At 39.8% G+C, this 18,008-nt stretch overlaps 1 protein-coding gene across 1 annotated transcript; it reads right to left on the bottom strand.

Moving 5' to 3' along the window:
- Window positions 1–1,465: 1,465 nt before the first annotated feature.
- Window positions 1,466–16,719, bottom strand: slc12a5b (solute carrier family 12 member 5b). Its single transcript, XM_068749485.1, has 26 exons — window positions 16,674–16,719; window positions 9,354–9,445; window positions 9,040–9,180; window positions 8,348–8,494; window positions 7,584–7,638; window positions 7,376–7,506; window positions 6,729–6,976; window positions 6,439–6,650; window positions 6,190–6,357; window positions 5,700–5,798; window positions 5,493–5,550; window positions 5,133–5,307; window positions 4,908–5,026; window positions 4,728–4,826; window positions 4,512–4,631; window positions 4,271–4,375; window positions 4,022–4,190; window positions 3,704–3,899; window positions 3,442–3,611; window positions 3,174–3,305; window positions 2,987–3,094; window positions 2,593–2,709; window positions 2,174–2,340; window positions 2,012–2,026; window positions 1,770–1,903; window positions 1,466–1,557 (listed from the first exon to the last, which is right to left on the bottom strand). The coding sequence occupies exons 1-26, from the start codon at window positions 16,717–16,719 to the stop codon at window positions 1,466–1,468; spliced, it is 3,315 nt and encodes a 1,104-aa protein (XP_068605586.1).
- Window positions 16,720–18,008: the final 1,289 nt, after the last annotated feature.

The raw sequence follows: 18,008 nt of genomic DNA on the forward strand, positions 1-18,008 counted from the left end.
TAAATGAAACTACTTTATGGGACCAATAATCCAAGGAGAAGTGAAAAAACAACAACAACTGTATATAGGTATACAGTAAACACGTTTGGACAAAAACGTCCTTCATAACCTATCAATATGAATACTTTTCTTCCCATAATGCTATAAGTTACCTCATGTTAATGTGATTGTTCATTTAGGTTAAGATAATGCACCTGAGCCAGACTACTGGACACGTTCAATGAAATGTCTGGTCTATGTAGGAAGGAGTTGTTTAACCTTACTGATTGATTGCCTATTCAGCATTTTATCACAATACATCACTTGTCCAGATTTTTTTTTTAAAATCAGTATGCCACTTGAAATCCCATTTCAAACATGTTTTGATGAATTCACTCTGATATTGCAGCGAGATCAATTCATATAGGAGCACAAATGGTATCATAGCTTATTTTCTGGGATCCCATGGAACTCTTCAGCTGCAATATCAATTATCATATCGAATATTCAGTATATAACGTTGTTGAGTGCAAAGGCTCCGGTCTTTAGACGCCTGTTCAACACTGGGGATATAAGGTCAAGCAATCAGGGTGGGGTTACCACAACCTACATCATATAACTTTCTTTTAACTTTAGATTCTGCCAAGCTGCCTGCAATGAGACCGTGTCATATGAAATATCAGACAAATCCCTGTCGGAATGAAGTTAAATCTGTTCATGTTCCTATAGTCCTCATAATGCTGGTGCATGAACTGGAAACCATATCAGTCCTGAGGTTTTTTTTGCTGATGATGCACTGATAGACCAATGGCACTAAAACGTGCAACCTCTGATTTCAATTTAGGGTGGGCCTTTTATTAACAGAGGTTAATGCTCTTTTCCTTTAATGATTTCCAGCTATCATCACAAACAAAACAAAAAAATCAGGATGCTCAAGATATGTACAAGTGCAATGTTGCTGATTATGATACTTTTTTGTAAATTGTTTCTGAAAAGATTTTCAAAGCAGGCATAACTTTACTATTTACTTTCTTATGTACTGGGCTAATTTGCAATTATTATGGCAGCAGATGTGGGCATATTGCTCCAATCTTTCAAAAATTAAACATCTATCCTCTCTGCAATGTATATATATTTTTTGCTATAGATAATAGGACAATGACAGACTTAATTAGCTGAATGAATACATACATAAATAAATAAATAAATAAATAAATAAATAAGACATAAAGAAATGTCTGATTGACAACTAATCAAAGAAAGTAACAGAATTTTGATTACCAACAAAATAGGGGACAAAATGCTTGCTCCTTTTACGGAGAATAATTGAGATTTTATGAGCTGATAGTTCAGCAATTAATCTGGTAGGATTAAGCATCTGTTATCAGATGAAAAGTCCAGAACACAGAACGGACTGTTACACAAGCAATCAGTTAAAAGGTAGATGATAAGATGTCTGACACGTGCAGGTGCTGCTAATAATCCTTCAGGAGTAGATGGTGATGACTTCACGGCCACCGCCACGCACTAGAAGGACCCGATTCAGGCCCTCAGTTAGAACTTCAAGGAACTCCATGTCTGAGAGACAATCACAGTAAAGGAATGTGGTTTGTTTTACATGATGAGGGTAAAACCAACATTTTCTACAGGTGCGAGGCATAGAGAAGGATGGAACCACCTGGGATAGAAGATAAGTTTAATTGCCAAGTAGAATTTCCTCTTTTAGGACAAGGATCTGGAGAGCTAAGTACACGTTGCTACATTAGATACTGATCTGTGTTGTAGGATACAATTTTCATTCCCAACACGGTTCTTGGGTGGTCCAGGCATGTTGAGCAAGACAAGTTTTGCCTCCTTGGATTTCCTTGTGATGACCTCATTTAGCCTCACGGCCGTATGCATGCGTCTCAAATCGGTTGGGTTTCTAATGGAATAAACAATAAGTCACTTTTGTTTATGTCCACACATCAGTTATTTAGCTGTTTCAGATCACACGGAGTGTCTAGATAATCTAGATAATCTTAGTACTTACAAATTCTCCCATTCCCTGCAGCAACATTTATGGAGCGAAATAACATATAATATTCATTTGTTAGTGGTTTAAGTCGGCATGCAATACACAACTATTAACCCATTAACTTTATGCATGTCTTATGTTACGTCTGCAACCTGTGCAGTTTGCCAAGTTACTCACGGCTTCATATTGAAAGGATCTTTGCCTTCCTCCGGACTTGTCGGTGAACTCTTGCTGTCTGTCCAGGTGGCAGCGTCCCCTGCAGGCCCCGCAGCACATGTGGGGCTTGTTGGGCTTGTTGGTGTGGAGGTTTTCTTACTATGTTTTGTGTAGGAAGCACTCCCAGCCTGACAAGGACAACCATGACATGACAAGGCAACAGGGTAAAAATAAATACATAAATAAATAGACACTTATCAGTAGATGAAACTCTGGAAGCCAGAGTGAAAATCACTGGGCATTCGCAGGGATGAGTAAAACATTGCTTTTAGTCCTGCGCTTATGATAATAACCACTTTGTTTGTTACATAATCATTCAAATAAAAAGAGAGACACAGGCTTGGAGAGACGACGGTAATAAAGGACCACGACAGCATTACCTCATCTCCTGATTTTTCTACCAGGCTTACTCTCTCCTCTTTGCTGTGCTGGGCGCGCAAGGCCGTTGGGTTTTTGCGCCGAATGGACAGACGGGAGGAATCTGTAATGCTCTGGATCTAAAGTGGAAGAAGTGAAGAGATGGCGCTGTTTTAACTTTTAATTTCCCTGTGGGATTCTTTCATTCTTCTCTCCAATCAGTAAAACCAAGTCCAGACTTCAACAGCTCATTATAAACTAAAATCCCTGTAATAGACTTTGATATCTAGATGACAGAGTGATAATGAAAGTGTTATATGTTCCTCGGGGGGGAACTTGTTGAAAGCGGTTTACAATGATAAAAGCCTTCATCTCATTTGTACAGGATAAACATCTTAAACTAAACGTTTAGTTTACCTCCCTCTCCATCTCATTCTTGGTCAGATGCATCTGTTTGAGGATCTGTGACCGTTCCTCCATCACAAGTGTTTTCTCATAGGTGTAGGCTGAGATGTCGCTGTCGTGCTTTAAAGACATTTTTATTTTATCACACAGCGCCGATTTTCGGAACATGACACTCGTATGTGTTAGACAAGTCTCTCACCATCTCCACCACCTCCACCACAGCTTGGATTCGCAGGTGATAGAGGAATGTGATGAGGTCTTTTCTCATCTGGATGCTATTGTCGTCCATTTGAGCGACAGTGAAAATGCGCATCTTGCACTTCCTCCACACCTGTAGTACGAAATCAGAACATGCACAGATAATTACTGAGGAAATGTCCTTTGTCTACTGTAAACCTTCCATGCCAAGTTTCCTTAGAAAATGTTTAAAAAGTGCAAAGCTGATCTCACTGCATTTCGCTTCCCACCTTATGCTGGCGCAACAGGAAGGGCAGAAGCATCAACATGCCCCCATCGTGGACGACCCACCACACGTCTATGTGGCCTTCAGTGAAGCGCTCTCCATTGGATGGATAGCTGGAGATATTCTTAGGAACCAGTAAAGCCAGACTAGCTACAGTTGTCTCCCAAACCACCTCTGCAGAAGGACAGATGAAAACGTAATCCCATGAAACAGGACTTCTCTTACATCTAAGACAGCTGTTATTTTACTCCTTACTTAAGGCCTACCAATAAAGTTCCTGAACTGCTGGTGACACTCGGGTCTTTTCCAGTTTCTGGGCCAGTTGACCATCACAGTGTTGTGCTTCAATCCTCCTAGCCCACCGACCTGGATGAGGTGGGACGTCCCATCTCTGAGATTGGAGGAGACGACTACCTGAGAGAAGCCCTTCACCTTCTCTGTCTCCATCAACTTACGCAAAGACTAGCAATACACAGAACAGAGACGTTTAAGCGTCTGTGAAGAACTGCGCTTGTCCTCATGGATTTATTAGACACAATGACGCTGATATCAAAAGTGAAAGCGTGTTTGTTAGCAAGCCAGACCTGATCTGCCCTTTGGGCCTCGGCGTAGTTGTCGAGGAAGGTTCCTTGAACTGATGTGCCAACGATGGTCAGACCCTTCCCTGCTTTTAGCTGATTGGTCAGAGAGAGCAGGCGAGGCTGTTCTACGTTCTGCTCAGCATCCATGCTCACCAAAACCAGGATCTGAGGCCTTTAAAAAAAAGGGACCAAATGCACTTTTAGATTTAATAGGTGATACAGGCAAGATCAGGAGTTTAAAAGTTGCCTGACCTCCAGTTCTTAGTGTGTGGGGGTCCCTCTTCCACTCTCATGAGAGCAAAACGCGCAGCGCTGAGAGAGATACCTCGTATCCCATCACCCCACTCCTTCTCAGCTCTGTGACACGGCACAGAGATGGAACATGATGCATGAGCGTGAAGTCAGCAATATTTAAGGTACATTATATAAACACTGGATTATGAATGCTGGTTGGATATCATTCCTGTCCTACCTTATTACAATGATTACTTACCCGCAGAACTCAATGTATTTATAGATGCATGTAGCTATGCCCATGGCGACCATAGCGTAATACCAAGAACAGATGAACATGAGCGACAGGCACAGACTCATTCCCAAGAAAGATAAAGCCCTGTAGGGGATATGACGTGTCGTGTTCCTTCACACTGGGAATATTTGCAACTTTTATTTCATTGTATTACTTCCTAGGATAGGCAAGACCCCTCACCAGTGGTAGAACTTAAAACGTGGCCTCCAGTTTGGTGTCCTCAGCAAAGTCTGCAGGGCGCAGGCAAGATTAACAAACATGTAGCACATCAGGAAGAACCTGAAAAGAGAAATAAACAGGCAAAATCCTGACTGACGACAGAACGCCTGCACATTAACTAAAAAGTTGCAGTGCACTTACATGGAAAGGATGGGCGCGACCGAGTCCAGGGAGGCAATTATGATGCCAATTTCACAAATGCTGGCTGTGAGCAGAAGGGCCCAGGTGGGCTCCCCGTTAGCTTTGCCATGCCCAAACATCTGCAGTAACATGGAAGTATGAAAGTCACCTATTGCTACATTAAACATATAACTATGGGATGTACGTGTGTGTTTATGACGGGGATGCATTCAAAGGTGCACTGACTCTCAGAAATGGGATGATACCATCCCTAGAGATGGCCTGCAGGAGACGTGGCGCTCCAGTCAGACTCTGTAGCCCAGCCCCACAAGTGGAAAAGAAGGACCCAAAAACAATGACCCAAGGAGACGGCCATGCAAGAGTCCCGATCACCAGGTTGCCATTGACTCCTTCACCAAATCTGTGCAAAGCAGTACAGACAAAATACAGTTAAGTTCAAAACAACATCAACAGCACTACAAGCTGATATTTCCACACCAGAATCTCTTTTAAAAATATGCCTGTTTGTCATGTTTATGGCATCAGAGAGGCATATGGATGACTTCAATTCCAATAATAAAGGGACAACTTTCCAATCAGACTCACTTGTCCCTGAGGATCACTCCTTCTATGCAAGCACCAAACAGCACCACACTAGACATGTCTGGGGGGAAATCTGTTAAGAAATGCATTGCAGGAAATAATCCTGAGCCTAAAATTATGATCATTTGCAAGAGGTTATAAAAATACACCAATCGGCCTTTTCAGATTCTGGTTTTTTATTTACTTCACCTCAGCCCACTTGAAAGATACACACAATGGATGTGGTGGTGATAGCTGCGATTGTGCCGATGGGAATGGATTTCTGAGCATCCCGCAGGTCTCCAGAGCGGTTGGAGCCTGCCATTATACCTGCAAATGGAACAAGGTGGTATTGAACGTTTTTTCCTTCTCTATATGCTGGAAATGACAGTCAGTGAGGACACACTGCTTATGCTTCAGGAAATGGTCTATTATTTAAAAGTTGGACAAATACGCAAACATATTCCTTTAAATAAAAGCCGTTGGTAGCATCAAAAGTCCTTTGGTTTGTGCACCTTCATTGGTTGGGTTCTATTGACACATGGAATCTTTCAAATGATGAAAAATGTATGCACAGTTTTCTCTCTAAGTTGAAAGATGTTGATCAATGTGGGCTCCTCCCTTTGTTTGATTTACTGATAATCTAAAAATATGAATAGGAGCACATTGGTCCCGAAGTTAATTCCGATGAGTCGATTCAGTGTGCCTATCTGGTGCTAACCTGTGACAGAAGGAAAGTATATCCCCACCAGGAGGGTGAAGAAGCTAGTGATGTCTGCCAGGACGTAGCGGTTGGTGTTGGTTGCAGGACTGTCTGGGTCCATGTCAGCTGGAAGCCCACGCTTCGCTAGGATGGTCCCTTTTTGCAGATAGTTACCAAACAGGTTCTCTAAAAGACAACAGAGCATTTAAATGGCCGAGCAGGTGGATTGATCCGTCTCACCGTTGACACTGATAAGCTATCGCTCACCTGCCAGAATACCACTAGTGACCCCTGGGATGCCCTGTATCTCCGTGACATTGTTGTTTGTAAAGTATTCATCACATGTGGCATTGAGGTTCTCGGAATCACAGAAGGACCTCCACAGTTTGGTGGTCACAGTTTCGTTGTCTATTTCCATGACCTTTGCGCAGATATCATATCCTTTAGAAATAAGAGTTCTATTTCCCAGGAGGCAGACGCTGGAAGGGACATGAACAAGGGCGTCGTTAAATGGATCGTCGGTAGCAACTTTGTCCAGGAAATGAGCTGTGACTTACGGGAAGGCAGGCGGGTCAACAGCAGTCTTGATGACTCCCACGTAAACAGCCAGAATCGAGAGGATGACACAGGCCAGGAAGACCAGAGCCAGCTTATTTACATATTTGACTCCCACAAACACCACCAGCGCCATAAAGCTCAATACGATGGTGCCATACACCCGCATGTTGTTAAGGAGGGCTATCTCAGCCTCTGCCCCTTCCAGGCCCTCGATCTTAAAGACGGCCGCCTGAGGAACTATATAAATCTGGAAGATTTGAAAGATTGAGAGAGAGAGGCCAGAGGTGGTGAAGAATGGAGATACAAGGGAATACTAATCAAACACAGCTGACTGCATGAAAGCTTGTATTTGTTACATAATTCTTTTTATCCTCTTTGTTTTCATGACTTTTATCAAGGTTTCCAAAATGTCCAATAAAATCTATATTCAATGTCTTCAACTGAACAACAGATATAATCCAAATGTGTTTTTCTTTTTTCTTTTTAAATCACAGACAGAAATTTCAAGATGGTAATCTTTCACATTGACGATTCAACAGCAAGAGCCTCACATATAAAAAGCTTACACAGGCAACATCTGGAGTGATGAAGACATAAGCAGCAAACTATAAACACGTATGTTATTGATGACGTTTTAGGAACTCACCAGAAGAATTTCAATACAGCCAAGGATATACATGGCACCTGCAAACGTGGTGCCTAAGTAGAAGCAGATCCCAACAGCTCCGCCAAACTCAGGCCCCAGGGAGCGAGAGATCATATAATAGGAACCTCCAGCTGCAAGTGATGAACATGCATGATTAGTGCACTGCAGACAAACACACATTTATAGACCCCCTTAAATATTCCCTCACCTGGTACGACTCCATTTGTTGCAATAGCACTCATGGAGATGGCTGTGAGCATTGTCTGATAAAAAGCAGGGGATATATCAAAGAACATTCAAAGGTGCTGGTATGTTAAATACGGCTGGCAACAAGAATCATTTGGGATATAAAACCTGCGATTATCTCAAACTAAGGTCAGACTGAATGGACGTTATTATCCAGGAACAAAGACAAACTATTTGATGGGATTATTTTGGCATCCAGCTCCAGCTCCTCATCTTTGATCTGTACAATAAATCACAACCCACATTCCTCCTTCACATTAAACTAGTGTGAAGGATAGCATTCTTTCACCATCAAATAAAAAAACACAGCGTATATAACACAGCCTCATAATTGATCAAAAAGGTGCAAAAGACAACAAAACAAAACTATACCTTCAAGAATCAAATGAACAATGGAGAAAACATGACAACATGCTATAGGCCACAAATGGTTTGTTTTAGACAAAGACCATTGCCTTCATGTTTGGATTGCATTCCAATGAGTTTGAGAAGTAAAAAAAAGCCTTCAGTTATAAATCTAAAGATGCAGAATTTCTTGATAAACTTACAGTATGAGTAAGAATTTACATTTTATAAATTTTCCAAAATGCCTCCTTCCGCAATTGATTTACTAGGCATATAACATTGTCATAACTAACATCTGTTTTCTCGGTGACTGGAGTCCTCGGTTACTGATGGAATTTGTGTCCTGCAACAAACAACAGTAACATTTGCAGTTTTACTCACTGTGGAGCAGCACATGAAGACGATGATGAAGGACCCAAAAACGCCTCCAATCCCAACCATCCAGGTCATCCGCAAGAAGAGGATCACCCCGAAAATGTTTTGGATACATGGCAGGTACACTCCCATCAGAGTTCCCAGCTGTGGCGCCTGATGAATACAAATGTAACGTTTTTTTTAAATTTAATTTTATAAAGTACAGTCTTTGAAGAGAAACGGGAAGGTCAATGTCTGATGTTCTTTTATTCTCCTTTTAACATTTCTTGTCATTAAATCTCTTTGATGAGAAATAATATTTAAATCAGCAAATTCAAAATGAACTTTAAAATGCATAATAAATCTAGGATGTAGTGTCAGTAATTTACTGTGTTTTCATCTTGTGTTTTCATGAATGGGATGAGCGAGGACTGGTCAGATAAATGAAAATAATTTGGCATCCAGTCCTTTCCTTGTCCAACATATACTTGACCTTTTGGGCCTTAAATTTCAAAGTTTTCATTCTTAATAATTTTAGCAGTAACATTTTCTTGTCAGGATATTTGTACATAAGGATTTTCATACATTAGTACTCCTTTCTACATCAGCCAAATATTTCTCTTGGCAGGTTTTTGATAATATTTAACGGCTGTATAAATATTGCTAACATTCGTCAGTGATAAAAAAGACACCTTTTTGTGTTTTTTTTGGTGATCTACCTTTATAGGTTTCTTTGATTGACGCGCTCCCTCCTCGTTATTCTCCGCCTCTTCGTGCTCTTTGCTTCCCGTCGGCAAGTTGGAGTAGTTGGCCAGACTGCTGAGCAGAGAGGAGACCATTGGACTGGTGTCCATTTCCTCCTGTTAGACACACACAATGAAACCTAGTAAAATTACAGCATCCTCCCGCAGTCGACATCTTTCAAATCGTTTCTCTTGCTAAGTTTCAGCTTTGGCCTTTCAACACCAGTTGATTTCTTAATTCATATCAGTGTTCCCAGTAGGCTTACACTGAGTCCTGAATCTGTCCTCACCTCAAAGAGAGCCATATTCTTGCCGTCATACTGCTGACTCTTCTCCACGTCGCTGTCGATGAAAGGACTGTTTTCTCTGGGGTTCCCGTCACCTGAAACACCAAGCTGCAGATTTAGATTTGAGGCTTCTCCATACACACAGCTGCTTATAGAACTTATGGAGTTGCCAGTGACAGTGTCAATTTTTTTTATTTTTTAAAGTTAAATAAGAATACACATACACTGGATATAATACAAATACATTCGATTTCTTACTGTTAAAACAAAAAAGGTAATCAAGTTTTAAAATTTGACATCAAAGAAATCACAACTCTTATGAAATGATACTTTAATAAACCTCATGCAGGTATTAGAGAAACATTACAGGACTTCGGCCGGAGGTGTAGTGCCGCTTACTTAACACACGTGGCACATGGAATGAAGCTGTAATTTATTTTGAAGGTCACAGTACCAGGACTGAAGGGCCGCCAGGTGATGTTATAAACTTTATCGCTCTGAATATAATTTATTGATTTATAGTAGGCATCTGACAAAATAGATCATTAATGAAAATATGATTAACTGGCAGCCGGAAACTTCTGATAATTTCCTTCGTTGGAGATGTGACAGGAATGGTTGGAATATGGGCTACCTCAAACAAATCTATTTTTCCAACAGTGAAAATGGTCACGCAGACAGTCCAGGTTCATGCCATGAAAATGACTGCAAAGCAGCTGTTCTTTAATAAAGAGAGATGAGAGAAAGACAGAAAGCATGTGGGATATGAAGCTACACCTGAAGCATGGGAGCTTGTGTTCCTCACGGTGACCATGCTGCGATGTTGGAGCCATTTAATTACCTCCGCCGGGGCGAGGTAGAGGTTATGTAATCGGAGGCGTTTGTCTGTCGGTCCGTCCGTCCATCAGCAAGATAACTCAAAAGATTCATAAAAAGCTTCCGCACTTTTTCAGCCAATGAAAGAGCTGCACTGTGCTACACCTAGGGATCAATGTAATCCATTATTTATTTAACTTAATTTATTGCTCCTCCAATAAAGGTGCACTTTGAACGCATTTACCCTGCTGTGTTTGCAGATAGTAATACTACAAATATGCTGATGCTTAATAGTTTAACTTTACATGATACATCATAAAGTTCATTAAAAGACACACTGTTTCAGTTAAAGTCCATGTTGTTGGGTACATTTCTTGTAACTATTAATTAGTGCTATAATTTTGGATTTGTACAGCATTGGTTCTACCATTTAATTTTATCTTGTTATCTTATTCAGCCCACGAGAAAACGCTGCTACTTCTGTCTTCAGTTTGTGTTTCCCCGAAGGAGCAAACATAATTCTGATGCGTTTCTCTTCATTATTCTTCATTCCCTCCTGATTGCCATCACCTCATTCAGAAGTTAGATCTGGACTGATGCCTCCTTGGGGCCTCTTTCTGGATCACATGTAATATATGTTTGACCATCTAATCCCATCCATATTATGTCATAAAAATGTGCACATCTGCTTATTGTTATATAATAGTAATAATAATGAATCTTTAAATAACAAAGGAGAGTCAGATTTCATCACTACATGACATACTGCATTTCAATTTGATGTTGTTTTTGGAGAATCAAAAGTTCATTTCTCCTATGGTGACCCTTGTGGTGCTCTCTGACCCTTTTGACTTAGCAGATCAAGCACTTAAGAAACTACATTTATTAAATAATAACATTAACTTCTAACCTTCAGACTGCGTTAATGAGGCCTAAAGTGTTCATCTGGAAACTGCCTTTATTTACATCTACATCCTTACAGGGGTGGTTATAGAGAGAAATGTGCTGGATTTACCATGAAAATAGGGCATTCACAGTTAAGTTTGATCGTCATATTGCATGTAATGATGCATCATTAGCAGCAGATGTGACCCGGACTAACCAGCATACCAAAAGAGTGGGTGGTGTGCATTTGTACCCTTGATGTGACATGACCATAAAAAATGGACAGTTTATACCCGCTTTTAAAAGCTTACGGTAATAGGAAATAGGCTCAAAGGGATTATCTGGCAGCTGCTGAAGGCCACAGAGGAAGGAATAAATTAACTGCATTGCATGCAAGAGAACTATACCGCTCAGCTGCACGGCAGCCTCAGCTGCAGGGCCTGTTTCCACTATGACAATGCATTGTAACATTGTCTTGCACCATTAGCCATCTTCACTACTTTGGGAACTCTTATGCTTGTTTGCCTTCAATCTGATTCTCTCACAATGCTCAAACAATCTTTACTCTAAAACAGATGGGTAAAAATATTATATATGGGTACTTGGCCCCAGAATCCTGGAATTACTCTAATTGATGTGTAGTGATTATCTCTGTAAATGAGACAGCTGCTGAAGCTTTTTTTTGGGGGGGGGGGGGGGGGGGTTAATCTATTGTGCCATAAATGTACATCATACAGAAACTCAACCTGGGATGTCTGACAGGGGTCGTTCTGCTAGTTCCACAACTGTGAAAAAGTATTTGTAAGCAGCATGCTGTGAAGTGCAGGCAGTTATGGTCAGTAGATATATTGTTCAGAACTCCATGAACTATGAGTTTCTATATTTAGTATTTTCTTAGTATCTACTTACATATCAAGTTGTCCCCTTAAATCCTTCATAAGGCTGTCTCCATGAATTTTTAGCTATTATTTTTTATGATACATTATCAGAGGAAAAAGAAAAAGAAAAACATCTGAAATTACATCCAGGTCCATTTCCAGACACAAAGCTTTTTGAAGTCAGTTAAATTGGGTTGCTTCTGATATTAGTTTGTCTGTCTCTGACAGATATGAGCGCGATCATTAAAAACTCATAGTTCAGAATTCAGATATTACTCAGGAAGCAATTAGACCACCCACTGTCTGTTTGTCTGAAAGTCAGGAGAGGGTTGCTTGTAAAGAGATTAAATATGCTTGTCAGTCAACAGAACAAATAAAACAATTACAGAAAGTACAAAATAAATTGTGGACAGATGCAGGATGGAGAGAGCTGGTCCAACTAAATGAAAGCATCTTATTGAAACCTGAACATCATATTTTTAACAATGTAATGACAAATGCTATAGAATATGCCCCTATAATGTAAACAGTTATTTAGATACAGAAAATCGATAACCTAAAACAAACCAAAGGAAGGTAATGGAAAGTTGCTCTGCTTTTCTAGGTTGGGTAGCAGCGACCCAAAGCTGTGCTCAAACCCTGCATAACTGAAAACAAAATGCTGTTTGAAGGAAACGCAAAACAAAGTCCTCAAATTGGAATGTTTGTTGCTGCATATGGCTCCAGCCATAGGAGAACTGAAAATGTCTTAGTCTTCAATCAACCTTAAATTCCAGTCACTGTTTACTGAGGCATGATAATGTTATGCCAGTGGTTGCAAGATTGTTGGATAAGGCCATTCTTGAACTTACTAATACAAACAAAGAATGATTTTTTTTGCTTTGAATGCTAGAAAGTAGCTTTATAATTGGAACAAAGAAGCTGAAATGCTTTTAGGTGGTAATGTATTTTTTTTATTTTTGCAGCTATCCTCATACTGTGAAACCAACACAAACAAAAACATGTTTTATTTTATTACTTTGTTTCTTAATGTATTGACTGTAAAGTGGTACAAGCTCTTACCATATTTGCCCCACATAAATATGACCACAGTTCTGTTTCAGAAATTTAGAAATGTTGAACAAATATTTAGTTTTTTTTGTCAGCTGCAGTTTATTTTTTTTCCATGTTTTTCCCAGCAGGAGGATGAATGATTCATCCACAGCTGTCCAGGTTTTATAGATGTTCATGCGGGGGGGGGGGGGGGGTTATCATATGTCATAGAAGAAAGAGATCTTTCTTGGGTCAATTGTGCATTACAGTACTTAGTTTTTTCTCTGTCAGTCTTTGTTTGATAGGTGTAGATTGCCACGGGTTGGCATGCAGCGCTCTATACTGTACATATACTGTGGTACCTCAGACATAGAGCTTTTGAGGCAGAAAGCTCGAGAACCACTTATTTAGCATGCCAAACTAATTATTTATTTTGGTTCATCTGTTTCCCATGTTTACAAAGTACTGGAAGTCTCTAAAGTTTTACATTTTTCCCATCCAGTCAGCCAAAAAAGAATTATTTTTCACTGTGTTAAATACTTAAAAACATATTTCTAAAGTTATACAGTAAAACATAGCTTTTGGCAGATTTAAGACTGCAGAAACTACTGTGCTCCTTTGTGATTCTGGAACATGTTGTCTGTCCAACATTCGGACTCACTGTTTTTTGTGGTCTGTTAAGAGTGAGTTATGGGAGATGCATTTGCTCCAGGTTGTTGAGAGGTTGACCTTAGTGGGTGTACTTATATGGTCCTTGTACCGCTGTGGTGGGTAGGACAGACTGTGCTGAACTATTTGATGACAAGTGTGGTGTGTGTCTGCAACGTATCATGGCCTTGGCCTTTGCAAGAACTAGGAGAAGATCACTAAAATAATTGTGCAAATTGTCGGCAGACCATTACCACCAAAGATAAACTTTATGCAGGGAAAATGCTGCAGGTAGAGCGTGGACCCACAGACACAAGGACGTAACATAAATTAGGATTTCTGCAGACTGATCTTCTCTTTGAAAGGAAAGTAGTTCCAGATGGGCTGCAACAATTATTGTCCAGAGTGAAAACAGTCATAATGATACCAGATGTTCTTCTTCTGGCTCCCCTTCTGCTTATCTGGAGAAACAATTGAGTGATGTTAAATATTAACATGCAGATATGAGACTACAAAAGCCATTTCCATGGCTACAGAGGTACACAAACAATGATTGTGTTGAAGGTGTTTTCAATTAAAATTGTCAATCCTGCCTGAGTTTAAGAAGAGTGAAAAATTATTTAAGCTTTGCCACATTGGTTGGGTCATTCTGAGGAGAAGTGAATCATAGATGCCAGGTCATGGCAGATGCCATGACCTGCCCTACTCTAAAATCTGATTGGCTTGATACGGTATGAGGATGAAGTTAATCACGTAGCTTCGGCTCTGTCATTTTCATTGGTTGGGTTTAGGAAAAGGTCATACCTGGAAATAAAATAATTATGTTTGTTACAAAGGCAAACAAAGGCAAACAGGCTGTCAAAGGTATAACACTATTTCTGAAGAATGGGAGTTGAAACAATGAAATGGGACCATCTCCAATTATATAATTATAAACACAACAATGTCTGAAATCAATCTTGCATATTTTGCAATGACAGCATATGCATGATATTGCTTTTATGTCTAGTAGATCTGTTTTGGTTTTATCTCAGCCAAAAAGGTTCATGCTTTTTGGAATAGGACAGTCATCTGCATAATGTTTTTAATTGTTTCCTAATTTTTCAAAAGTGCAACCAAGTGTCATGTTAATAACAATTCCAGCTAATTAATACGGTATTGAAGAGGGTGGACTTGATGTTGCAGTCTTGATTTACCCCTCTGCCTCGTAAACAATTTTGACAGGGTTTGACAGACACATTTTTTATTTTTACATGTTAATTTAATTACATCAAAGGTCTTCTCATCATATAATTGAACAAACTCAACCATTCCTACTATCTTAAATGCTGGACCCCCCCCCCCACAATTCAGTGAGAACTGAAGAAGCCTATTGGATTTAAAGTTAAAAATCCAGTTGACATATTGATCCCCCTGTAAAGCCTGAACCACAAAATAATTGCAGGAATATATATATATGCAATTATATATATATATAAAATTAAACCTGGAGTGATTATTGAATTTTATGATAAATAAAACATTTTGAACTAGAAAAGCACTTAGAGAGCGGAGACTGCCGCCGAGCAGCTCATTCCCGTCCTAATTGGATTTACACCGTCCACATGGTGATCTGGATCATCACCAAAAGGTTATAAATTGTTCTTGGTATCTTCATACACCAACCATGAAAGGTAAAATTGAATCGGAGATGTGATTTTTGAGTCCGTAAATAGTTGTTGAAATCAAATATATTTTTATTGATTCCATTCTGGATCCGATCCGGTGGTGAGATAGAGGTCCCCGCCCTACATGACTGTGTCAAATTCCACAAACATCGGTTAATAATCCACCGAGATATTGAGGAACAAATTTTGAAGCTCCATTGACTGCAATGTTAACGGAAATTTCAAACTGATCCATAATCCAAGGTCTCTTCTGGATTATCACAAAACCTTTATCATCTGTTGCTAGTAACCACCAAAAACCAGACATTTTCATCCAGATCCGTCCAAAATCTTTTGAGTTATCTTGCTAACAGACAGAAATATGATTATATAACCTCCGCCTCACTTCGGCAGAGGTAAGAACAGTGAGTGAGTTGGTTGGATCTTAGATTTTTTAACCTTTAGATCACAGAGAGTGAATCGCTTTTGAGAACAAATCGCTTTTGTTTTTAAATGTTGTAAAAACCAAGGACACGACTATTTATTTTCAAGTCTCAAAAGCCCCAATGAATGAATTATGAAGAATTTTTTTAGCCATCTCTTTTTTGCTAGATATTATTGTATCTATTTTCTGCACTAATTTCTTTTTTGTCCTCTATTAGCAACAGTACTAAATTAAAATTGTCACCTGTGACCCTGATTTACTCACATCTGGTGTCATCACATGCTTTTATATAATTGCATTTATTTTTGCCATTGTTTTGACCTTTCCTGCAACAGCTGCTCCAAACAAGCTGAATTTAGGTTGCCATGCTATTTTGTAAATTTGTGAATACAGCATTGTGAAAATGGAGTGAATGGTTACTGCTCACCTTTTTTCATAAATATTACTGTGTGCATGTACTGGAGGTTTGTTAAGATGTTGTTGATGGGAGGAACAGAAGGTTTTCACCCCTCTTCTACAAGAGGGGTGAGAGAATTTGAGAGAAAACTCACAGCCACACACTGAAACTCTAGCTGTTTACATCTGAAACCCATCCAGTGATGTTAAAGTGCAAAACAGGAAATAATCTGAACTGGTTGACCATATGGATGTTGATGGATGCAGGTTAGGAGTCATGTGAAGATGTAATGGGGCAGATCAGACTGAATCAGATTTGACTGAAACACATCCACTTGTTGTTTCTATTTTTCGAAACATGGGATAATTACATTTGACATAAAATACAGCTGTCTTACATAGATCTTTGTAACACGGGAATCTCTCTCCTTGAAATGACAATCTAATTTCCCTGTCTTTCCCAGAACTCGTACATCTGTGCTCACACATGCAGCACCTACACCGACTCATTAAAACGCAATAATGCACTCCTATTTACACACTCCTCTCTCATCACTCTGAGGGATTCGCCACTTACCCCGGCTGTCCAGCCCCTCTCCCTCCTCTGTCATGTTGTTCAGCATCCCCTATCTTCCTCAGGCTGTGCGTAGTCTGAGAGGAAGTCTTGTCTGCTATGTTGCCTGATTAACCTGAGTATCTCTCTTCTGGACGAGGATGGAGAGACGGTGAGGCTAGAGGGATGAGTTGAGGATGGTGCTCCGTGTCACTCACATGCACGCTTCCGAACGTCACTTTCCCTCCAGTCAGTTTAAACCAGATGACTACATATTCTGGAGGTATTATACGCCCCCCCCCCCACAGTCTGCATCATCCATCTCATCATAACGGAGGGATGAGAGAGTGGAATTGAGAGACGGAGGGATAACAAAGAACTTTCTCCTGAGATTAAGCGTCTCCTTTGATGTCCTTTTCAGATTGATGGAAAGGCCAGCTGTATTTTATGTCCCTACTAAATTTCATTTAGTAGGGAAATAATTTATTTGATCTGACTGGATTATTTCTCTTTTCCCATCATCGGTTTAAGTGCTAGATGTGATTTCAGAAGCATTTTAAATCTTGCATTTTAAAGAAGCATTTTAAATCTTCTTTTTTCATTCTGTCACTTGGCATCAACTGTATGCATAGCTTTTCATAGCTACATAAATGACACACAACTGGTCTTTAATTAACATACCTTTAAATAATTGAGATTACAAATAAAACCAATTTAAATTAAATGAGAATAATCCCAACATTAATTTAATGACAACCTGAAGCAGATGAAAGACTTTGATTTAAACCTTACTCACTATTTCCACATGAGAAATAAAACTATATTTTGAGTGAAATATTTTTTTGCATAAATAGCAAAAGCTAATAAACAAATGAGGAAAGTTTCCTGCACATTAACCCATTTTAACATGTTTTTTGTCTTTGCTGCTAGTGATTTCACTTATACTGGATTCATTTTATTTATCAAAATTGATACAATCATCTTTTAAGTTAATGTCATTTGGCCTTTACTCCCTCTTTACTTCTGTGAGTCCATGCACTATGCTGCAGCTGTAATACATTTTGTAGGCTGCAGTACATTAAATAACATGTGTGGGGTAACTGACTGCCTCCTTGCCCTGTCGGTGAGAGTGGTCTGCTGGCTGGGCTTCGATTGGCAGAAAGCCTCAGAGCCATCCTCATCTGGGCCAAGCGGCTTTAGTTCTTAACCCGCTGCAACTCTCTCTCTCCCTCCCTGCAGGTCTGTCTGCCTGCTGCTGCTGATCATGTGGTTGCAGATACGACTGCAGATACTTTCATTCGCACCTATGTTGATATAAGAAAGTATGCAAGCACATACAACGCACAAGCGTGCATGAAA

This window comes from Brachionichthys hirsutus, chromosome 2 (assembly GCF_040956055.1).
Source record: "Brachionichthys hirsutus isolate HB-005 chromosome 2, CSIRO-AGI_Bhir_v1, whole genome shotgun sequence".
Lineage (NCBI taxonomy): Eukaryota > Metazoa > Chordata > Actinopteri > Lophiiformes > Brachionichthyidae > Brachionichthys > Brachionichthys hirsutus.